At 30.9% G+C, this 10,923-nt stretch overlaps 1 protein-coding gene across 2 annotated transcripts in view; it reads left to right on the top strand.

Annotated features, from left to right (window-relative positions):
- The first annotated feature begins 320 nt into the window (after positions 1–320).
- The window catches only part of LOC124953421 (Fanconi anemia group J protein homolog), a 65,702-nt gene continuing 55,099 nt past the window's right edge, over positions 321–10,923 (top strand). Inside the window, exons 1-4 of one of the 2 annotated variants that reach the window (XM_047504775.1) lie at positions 321–772; positions 850–1,056; positions 1,168–1,942; positions 2,037–2,148. In XM_047504775.1, coding sequence (XP_047360731.1) covers positions 962–1,056; positions 1,168–1,942; positions 2,037–2,148 — 982 coding nt within the window. In that variant the 5' untranslated portion in view covers positions 321–772; positions 850–961. The remainder of the gene's footprint in view (positions 773–849; positions 1,057–1,167; positions 1,943–2,036; positions 2,149–10,923) is intronic. The other variant, XM_047504776.1, reaches the window with a different exon arrangement.

Genomic DNA, 10,923 nt, shown 5'->3' with positions numbered 1-10,923 from the left:
TCCTTTGATGTTACCACCGCACCAAAACAAAATTTCGAAGAGCCTGGAATCAGAATTTTCTTCTTTACTTTGAAATCCCCCTTTTACCCGGTTCTCGGGCATAAATCGTTGAGAAAGAAAGAAAGAAAGGAAAAAAGAAAAAAAAAAAAAAAAAGAGAGAAAGAAAAAAAAAGAAGAAGAAGAAACAAACAAACAAAAAAATTGAACGAAAAGAAAAGAAAAGAAAACAGGGGAAGCCTCTTTCTTCCTTGGACAATGGACAAAACGAAATTTTTTCTTTTCTAATCATTAATTGTACGATATTAATGAAACGAGAAGAAGAAAAAGAAAAGAAGAGAAAAAGAGAAAGGAAAATTAATCGTGATAAATTAATTGTCTATGAATATTTTAATTGGATTGTTTTATGTTTCATAATAATACGTACGAAGTAATTACTAAATTGATGAATATTTCCCGCGTATGATCTACGACCAATAGGAATCTTCGTGATCGGTCACGTGAGCCCCCTCCTTTGTTCGAACGTCAAGGACGATAGTGCATTATTTTTAATTAATATTCCTGTAGTTTTTTCCTATCGTTCAAGTGATCCAACGTTCTTCTTATTTTATTCGTAATTATTTTCATACGGGCGTACGATAATAAAAATGTACGATAAAGGTTAATAACGTTGATCTCTCGAGGTGCCCAAAGCGCAACACGTGTGTTTTTGTTTCGATCAGAGAAAACGTGTATAATTCGAGTAACGTGGCGCGAAGGAGTCACAGGCTTTACGGTATGTCATCTATTCTGATAATATTTCTAATCTATTTTATTACGTCATTTATTTTCATTTCATGGAATTAATTGTAGGTTATACGACGATAATATTCATAAAGAGAAATAACAGTGAATAAATGTGTTGTCATTTTTAATAATCATAAGATTTGAGTTTCATTTTTAACCTTCGTGCCATCGTAGATCGATGCATGTGATTTTGATAATTATTGCCATTATTGTTACGTTACTTTATCATCTAATCAAGTTTTATATCGAAGATTGGTTCTACTACGATATTAAGTTAGTAATTTATATTATTTAATACAATTAAATGGAGGTTAGGTTTAAGATTATTGTCAAAGTATGTTGTGTGTGTTAAAATGTTATGTGTCAATATATGTATTGTTACAGAATGGATTCATCTAAATCAAAAAATGACAAAGAGAGATTTCATATAGATATTTTTGAAATCTCATCTGATGAGTCTTCTACTGAAGGAGAAAAAATAAAAAATCCTTTGTCATTACGCAATCATTTAAAACATTCTACAGTTAAAAAATCTATTAACGTTGATTTAATTCCTAATGATAGCAATAAGAAGAAAACACCAATCGTTCTTGATATAAGCATAGAATCAGATTCCAATGATTCTGATAATTTAAATCAATTATCTGCTTTGCAACAACAACAGTCTTCTGTTAAAGAAACTACTAGCACTGATGTAAATTCTGAAAGTAACAATGAGAAAGCTAAACCAGATGTGTTTGATATAAGTACAGATACAGATTCTAATATATCTGATGATTTTACTCAAGCCTCTTGTGTTTCACATGCTACAAGAATGGGATTATTTCCTTGGAAGAAACAAAAACGATTAAGTTCAGATTCTCAAGATGGTAATAATGATAAAAGTAAATGCATGTCTACAGCTTTTGATAACTCAGTTCCTATATCGGTAATAAAAGAATCCAAAATAAGAAAGGTATCTGTACGACAAAGGTTTACGAAGAGTGAGGAGACACCGATTAAATATTTTAATAATCCTAGTCCACCCATTATTTCTGATATGGTTGAAATGAAAGAACTTCAGACAACAGATGTAATGCAAGATGAATTAGTCATTGCTGGTAGTAAAGTGAAATTTCCAGTCCAACCGTACCCTTGTCAGCTCGCTGTGATGAATAGGGTAAGTTTTTCATCGATAATAAATTTATCATTTGATTTATATTATGAGGACAACAATTAAAATTAATATAATTATTACTCTCTTATTATTCAAGCTTATTGAAAGCTGTACAAAAGAAAATCATTGTCTACTTGAAAGTCCTACCGGTAGTGGAAAAACTTTGGCTTTACTTTGCGGTGTACTGGGTTGGCAAGACACCTACAGTAGTAAGTGAATATACTAAAACCATATATTAATAACAATCTAACTAATTCGTTTTACTTTTATAAGCAATTTATTATTCGTTAAAGTTTAACAAATTACATTAACGTTTCTTATTAAAAATTAAAAAAAAAATTCTTATTCACTAATTTACTTAATAATTATCGAATATCATGGAGAATCTAGTAAGGATCTAAATCTTTTTAAATTTAGAATTAAAAAAAGAAAAAGCAATAGGAAAAAAAGCAAAAGCACAATTAAAAGTACATAGGTAGGTTCGTCGTAATTGTCTTATAAATTAACGAGCTTCTCCTTTGTTCTCGAGTGAAGAAAACTATCGTCCAATTAGATAGACATTCTTTCTCTATCTATCTCCCTTTTACTCTCATCATATTAATTTGAATTATTAAATCGTTTGTTTCCCCTTTAATGGTGGCCCTTATGTACCATCGTTGGTAATTTTGAGTTCGTCTACTACGTTCATGCATGCATGCAGCTAATTGTCGTCCGATTTCGCGCAATTTCTAAACAATTAGAGTAGACTTCGGTTAGAGATATGCGTCATGGTACCAGTTCACGAACGTCGCCAAAGTATATCATAGTTATAGAATCTTTCTCATTAAATTAATTATTGAATTAAGATATTGATATTTTGTTTAATAATTCTTTTCTTTTCTTTCTCCTTCTTCTTTTTCTTTTTTATTATTATTACTATCATCATCATCATCATCATTATTATTATTATTATTTTTTTTTTTATTATTATTATTATTATTATTATTATTATTATTATTATTATTATTATTATTTCATGTTGATACATACAAGAGAAAGAAAGTACATTAATGTTAGAATATTCTAAGTCTATGTCGTGTTTATATATAGATAACTCGTGTTCTCTATATATCTTCTAAATTATTCCTAATTGGCTCGATAAACTATACATCATCGATTTCTAAGTCTATAGATAGAAAGTAACAGTAAACGAATATTTATTTCAATTAAATAATTAATTTTTTTATTAATCATGTAACATAATTCTATCTTTATATATATATATATATATATATATATATATATATAATATATACACACATACATACATGCATACATCTTCATTTTTTTTTTTAATATTACATTTATAGTAATTTTTAAAGTCAAATTTATTTAGAAAAAATTTTAATAGTTTATATATATATATATATATGAAGGAACATTCATACATACATATATACATATATTCGTAATAAAATAGGATAGATGCGAATCATGTAGTAAATGGTACGTGATCGAACCAACGAAATCGCTATGGTGCAATAATGGCTCGAAATTTAATCCGTCGAACACGCAGCGTTCACGACGAGGAGTCTGGAGCATTGCAAACATTCGGGAGGCAAACGATCGCGTGCCATTTCGAGGCTCACGTCAAATTAAACGCTCCCCGACGTTAACGTCAAATTTGCGTGTTTCACTCTCTCTCTCTCTCTCTCTCTCTCTCTCTCTCTCTCTCTCTCTCTTTCTCTCCCTCTTATTTGCAATATTTATATATATATATGTATGTTCTTTTTTTTTTTTTTTTTTTTACATCGAAATACCAAATCACAATCATCCGATGAATTTCTCGTATCAAACAATTATTATTATTCATAAAAAAAAAATAAAAAAATAAAGAAAAGTAAAAAAAAAAAAAAAGAAAAAAAAATAAATAAAAAAAATTACATATTGAATTTTATCCAAAAGGAGTATGGAAAAAATGTGAAGCTTCGTTCCGTGAAAAATATATAAAAATGTATTAGTAGAATACTATATTTATTTAGTATTAAATAATATAATGTTCATGAAGTGTTAGAAGAAAATATTTTAAATGATTTAATGCTTGAAAAAAAAAAAAAAAAAAAAAAAAAAAAAAAAAAAAAAAAAAAAAAAAAGAAGAAAAATATTATCAACTATAATGTTCCTGCAATATGCGTATGATATTGGATGATATAATTATTTGTAAAATATTAGGTGGCATGATGTTGAAATTCTAACCATAGAGAGAGAAAAAAAAAGAAAAAAGAAACAAAACGAAAAAAAAAAAAGAAGAAAAAGAGGAAAAGAAATAATTAGAAATATTAACAATTATCGAGATATTATAACAACAATAGCAACAACAAAAAGAAAAAAGAAAGAGAGAAGGGAGGAAAAAAATAATTGAATCTACAAGAGACGATAGTAAATTAGAATGGTATACGTAGAATACGATGGTACAGGTTGGTACCTATCCCACTTGAATAAAATTTATTTTCATATCCTCGCAAAGTTGACACAATCTGAGGAGAATATAATATACACACACATATATATATATATATATATATATATATTATTATTATTATTATTATTATTATTATTATTATTATTATTATTATTATTTAGTGAATCGATACACATACAATTTTGATAATTAGATAAATGAGAGAATGGAAATAGGGAAATAAAAATGGATAGAAAAAGAGAGCACCCTCGTTTGGTTCGTGGTACGAACGATTGTAATAGGCAGATATAACTGTGTCACCATAGTTCGGGGCCACCTGAGTTATCCTTCTTCTTATTTCTTTTTTTTTTTTCTTTTTTTTTTTTCTTTCTTTCTTTTTTTTTCTTCTTCTTTTTACCAGCTTATAATTTCTTTTATGCTTTAAAACCCGGCCACCGTCACGCTCTGTCTGAGGTCGAGTGGTACTGCTAGCCGCGAAATTGTAAACTTAGGCAAGCGGGGAGACGACGACGACGACGATGACGACGACGACGACGACGACGACGACGACGACGACGACGATGTTTGAGAGGTCGCATAAATTAGGTGCTCGAGGAAGAATGGAAAATCTTTCTTTCCCATCCGAGACTCTCTGGTAGTTTAATCGATAAGATTCTCGCTCGACGAGTAGGGGTGTCGCGAGATTTATCGCTTACTTTCCTCTTCCTCATCCTCTTCCTCATCCTCTTCCTTCTTCTCTTCCTTCTTCTTCTCTTCTACCTTCCACCGCCACCAGTACCACCTCCCTAACCCTCCCCCTCCTCCTCCACCTCCTCCCTCCTGCCTCCCCCTTCCCCCTCTTTCTGTAAAAAGAGGCCACGAGTCCTTACTCTCCTTTTTTCCTACTCAAATTAATTCGAATCCAATTAGTTCCCTTCCTTCTTGAATAATAATCCTACCGTTTGACATTTTATGTAATACGATGAAAGAGAGAGAGAGAGAGAGAGAGAGAGAGAGAGAGAGAGAGAGAGAGAGAGAGAGAGAGAGAGAGAATGAGAATGAGAATTTATTCGTAGATTCCTGTTTTATCGATCACTAGGGAATTTTCTTTTCTCTTTCTCTTTTTTTTTTGTTTTCTTTTTTATTTTTTTATTATCTTTTCTTTTTTCTTTTTTCGTCGTTAATTCATAGGAAAAATAATAATTCGTATTTTTCTTGTTCTCCTATAAAATATACACAATACAACAATAATGTCGCTATAATAAATCATTAAGTTGATGATTTTTACTTGGGGGGAAAAAAAAAAAAAAAAAAACAAAAACAAAAAGGGGGGTGTGAAAAAAAAAAATAAGAAAACAAAACGAACGAATATAAAGAAACAAGAGCAAAAAGAAAAAGAAAACAACAAGAAAAAGAAAAAAACAAAAAAAGAGAGAAAAGAAAAGAAAAATCGCGTGTAAATTTGATAAGAAATGATATACATTTACAAGACATTATTTAAGAAGCTCGCGACGAATTTAGCCTGATATGGTAGAGTTGGTTTAACGCTAGCAAAGGGAAACGACGACATCGAGAGGGTAAGAGGAATAAATTTGGAAAGTTTATCGCGGGATCGCATGCTTGCTAATGTCACTTTATTATTACTGGCGAACGTCGTCGTCGTCGTCGTTGTGTCGTCGTTGTGTCGTCGTTGTGTCGTCGTTGTGTCGTCGTCGTCATCGTCCTCGTCTTTGTCGAATGAAAACGTCGAGAAAGGACGAAGAGAAAGAGAAGAAAGACCGTTTTACCTGGTGCCGCTCTCGCGAGGGAGGAGAAGTTCGGAATATAACCGGTAGCAAAAAGAAAAAGAGGAAGTGAAGGTGAATGTGGAGGTAGAAATAGAGAAGGAGGAGCAAGAGGAGGAGGAAGAGGAGAAGGTGGAGGAGAAGGTGGAGTGCCTATTGTAATATAGCAAAGGAACTTGGAAAGTCATAATAATTATCGGCGAACGTAGAATTATACATTGTCTCTTCCATAGTCTTCGAGTCGTCGCCATTTTGTATTATACCTTCAGCATGCAATCACCTTTCTTCTCTCTCTCACTCTTTTCCCCTCTCTTTCTCTCTCTCTCTCTCTCTCTTTATCTCTATAGAAACTTCCTCCTTTATTTTAAGTACTTTATTATTTCATTTTATTTAGTTTTATATTGTTTCACGCGTTTTTTTACGCGTATATCTATCCATTTTTAATCTTTCGATTTCTTTTCTTTTCTTTTTTTTTTTTTTTTTTTTTTTCTTTTTTTTCCCTCTTTCTCTTTCATATCATTATGTAATGAATTTTTCAGAAATATTCAGGAATGCGTTCCTTTTGTTTTTCTTTTTTTTTTTTCTTTCTTTTTTATTTATATATACATATATACATATATATATATATATATACATAATCATTTTAATTCGCACAAGGAAGGAAAATATTTTCCATCGGTATTCCATACTACACATCGGATCGATTTATAAATTATTGGCCCCATTAACCATCGTCTCCCACATAATCAATTATTCGCCGGGCGTCGCTCGCTCGGCAATTTTCCTAGCTGCGGTTTATCGTCGCGAAACTTCATAAACGAGCTGTTCTACTATAGATAGATACACATACACACACACACAGAGAGAGAGAGAGAGAGAAAGAGAGAGAGAAAGAGAGAAAGAGAGAGAGAGACACACACACACAAACAAACATAAGCGCATACGCGCATACACACGTATACATATATCAGAGAATATCAGTATACTCTATTTCCCTCTTGATGTTGATTTAACGATTTTATCGGATGATAAAATATCTCCCATGAGAAAGCGAGAGAGAGAGAGAGAGAGAAGGAAAAAAATAAAAATTAAACGAAACGAAAGAGACAGAAAGAGGGTGAAAGAGGGAGGAGAGGAAAAGAGAGAAGATTGAACAGAAAAAGAAAGAGAGAGAGAGAGAGTCTCTCTTATTGTAAAGAAAAGCGTGCGTATGCGTATATAGGTGGAAGACGTGAGATCCGTTGGACCCGCATGCGGACCTTATTGTGTCGCAAAAGGGCGTATACGGTAGGTACCTTAATGTCGGCATGGATGAAAGCGTGGGCCCTCCTTTGTCTTTTCCTTCGCGAAGCTGCCACAGCAAGTAGCCGTGCTCTGCGGGTAGCCCTGCACCATTCCAGGGCTACTGTTCTTCGATCTCTCTTTCTTTCTCTCTCTCTCTCTCTCTCTCTCTCTCTTTCTCTCTCTGTTTCTTTCTCTTTCTTTTGGATAGTTTCGCGAATCTTTTCGTTCGAATTCCGTTAGAGGAATATTTAGCTGAGAAAAGAATTCGTTGGAATGGAGATAATATGAGATTTATTTATATTAATTAACGATCGCTCTTTTCTATGATATTTTTCGTTTTTTCTTTTTTTTTTTTTTTTTCGCAAATTATTCGTGAAATATGTAAAAATTTGGTAATTGTTAGAAGAATTTTCCTTTCTTTACTCTCTCTCTCTCTCTCTTTACTTTTTTTATACTAGTTCGTCCAATACAATTTTGTTTAAATGATAAATTGTAATAAGAATTAAAGTATATTGAGAACAGTAATAGTGCGAAATTAATATGAATGAATCAATAGAAATAGAGAGAAAGAGAGAGAGAGATTGAATAATACTGAATTGTCCAGGTCAAGAGAGAAAATCGACAAATAATTTTATAGTAACTAATAATAATAATAATATTAATATTAATAATAATAATAATAATTATAATAATAATAACAATAATAATATTAATAATAATAATAATAATAATAATAATAATAATAATAATAATAATAATAACGATGACGATACAGAACTTAGTTTAAAATTAATACAAATTTAAAGAGAAAGAAAGATGAAAATAATAAATGTATATTTAAGAGACTTCACAAAATTAGTTGAAAAATTAGATCAATAAAAAAAAAGGAGAGAGAGAGAGAGAGAGAGAGAGAGAGAGAAAGAGAAAGAGAAACAAATTATATATAGATTTCATATTAATTATTAGAAACATAAATTAATGATGGATTAATAAAATAAATGCATATAATCATATTAATTAATGATAAAGGATAGATGTGTATATAGTCATAAAAGTTAATGTAAAAGAAAAAAAAAGAGAGAGAGAGAGAGAGGTGGTGGATGGTTCAGCTTAAGAAATGGAAGATAAGAAGACCCCCCAAAGTCACGTTGGGCGCCGCAACTTCCCAACCACTTCTGAACTTCTCTCTCGGGTGGTCCAGAACGTTCTCCAGCTCCTTCGTGATCCTTCTTTTATACGAACTCACTCTCCTCCTTCTTCTCCTCCTTCTCCTCCTTCTCCTTCTTCTTCCTCTTCTTCTTCCTCTTCTTCTTCCTCTTCTTCTTCCTCTTCTTCTTCTTCTTCTTCCTCTTCTTCTTCTTCTCTGTCTCTTTCTCTTTCTCTCTCAGATCCTTTCGATCCTTTGATCGAGCAGTAGCCACCAATGGAACTTCCTTTCCGCGAACGCATTTTCAAAGTTCCTTCCTTATCTTCCTTCTATACGCGTCGATGCATCTCATGGGGATTACTTACGATAGGGTGGTGTGTATAAGTATATGTACGTATGTACGTGTGTGTGTGTGTGTATATATATTCACATAAGAAGGCTGAAATATTTATGATTTTGTGTGTGTCTTTCTTTCGTACGTGTGCGTAAGATCATGAATAATAATAATAGATATTTTACGATATATATATATATATATATATATATATATTTTTTTTTTTTTTTTCTTTTTTTTTTTTTATATGACTTTTCACTCATGATTGATATTTATATGTGAAACATTGAAACATTTTTTATTACTAATTGAAATTCATTATTGTCGAGAAAGATCTTTAATTATAATTGATTACCGTATTTTTAATTATTATAAAAGATTTTTAATTACGATTGATCAAAGTATTCGTAATTATTATGAAAAAATTTTAATTTATAAATAAATATATATATATATATATATATATATATATATGTAGAGAGAGAGAGAGAGAGAGAGAGAGAGAGAGAGAGAGAGAGAGAGAGAGAGAGAGAGAGAGAGAATACTTGTGTCACGCGACTTGTTATAAAATAGCAATGTTTTAACAATTAAAAAAAAAAAAAAAAAAAAAGACAATAACGTCAAACATTGCTTGAAAAAAAAACAATGACAATTTTTTTCTTCTTAATTTTTGAAAAGTATCAAACGAGTATCTCCAATCTAAAATTAATAGCGATAACATTTAGCTTCGAGCAATTCTAATCGCCATAGTTTTATAAATTTGTCAATATTCGCGTATATATGTATGATTATTATGTTTATTTATAAGACAGAGAATATCGTACGAAATTGTTAATTCGCTCTATCGAAATCAATTATGAAAAAATAAGGGAAATTAAAAGAAAATAAATAAATAAATAAATAAATAAATAAATAGATATATAAAAGAAAAAAGATGCAAGACAAAAAGCATAGTATTCTTGCTTTTTGTCCAATCGCCGACGTTTACGTCGACGTTTTGTGATATAAAAAATGAAAAAAGAAGAAAAAAAATGTCGACAAAAAAAAAAGAGAGAGAGGGAGAGAGAGGGAAATGAGCAACAACTTGCCACGAGTTAACAACAAAAATAACAGTAACAAAAAGAGAGAGTTCGGCGCGTCGTTAAATCGCCAGAATCGTTTTTTCTGACCGATTCTCTCTCTCTCTCTCTCTCTCTCTCTCTCTCTCTCGTTTTTAACGCAAACGAGTTGGTCAGTTCGAAAATGTTTTATTTTTTTTCTCTCTCTCTTTTTTTTTTCGAAGTTTTATATTTTATTTTATTCTTTTTTTTTTCAATTCCTTTTTCTGTTTTAATTTTTTTTTCTTTTTCCTTTTTTTTTTTTTTTTTTTCTTCCCCCTCTTTTTTTTTCGTTTTTTTGTTTTTTTTTCTCCTTTTTTTTCTCTCTCTCTCTCTCTCTCCCTCTCTCTCTCTCTCTCTCTTACTCGGTTTTGTTTCGTTTCATATAAAACCTCGATAGAATCGCGCAGATGTTGTTTTCTATTCGTCAGCACACCATGTAGTTAACAAATTTGAAGCCGCTGTCAACTTTCGTTCACAGATTGACGGCTAAAAAGTGACCTTTCGTACGTAGTCCAATGTCGAATTGAAAATCGAATCGCAATTGAATTGCGATCGGGCCAAGTCAAAGCCTCGCGAATGGAGTTTAATCCGTTAGAGCATGATTTAAACGTGCGCGTGAAATCCATGCTATATAGATATTGATATTGTATCCTTGCTACTATTACACGTATAAATGTTTCTTTGACATATTTAATACTTCGTTGATAAATGTTTTGTAAATATCTTTAAAATTTCTTCAATATTATAATTAATATTAAATAATAATAATAATTAATAATACGTGTGTGTGTATGTGTATGTGTATGTGTGTGTATATATATATATATATATAAACAAAAAAAATTTATTACTTAGCTCGCCATATTTCTTTTCTTTTTTTTTTTTTTTTTTTTTT

This window comes from Vespa velutina, chromosome 12 (assembly GCF_912470025.1).
Source record: "Vespa velutina chromosome 12, iVesVel2.1, whole genome shotgun sequence".
NCBI classification, from domain to species: Eukaryota; Metazoa; Arthropoda; class Insecta; order Hymenoptera; family Vespidae; genus Vespa; species Vespa velutina.
The sequence above is the reverse complement of the archived record's forward strand: the minus strand, read 5'-3'. Positions and strand labels throughout refer to the sequence as shown.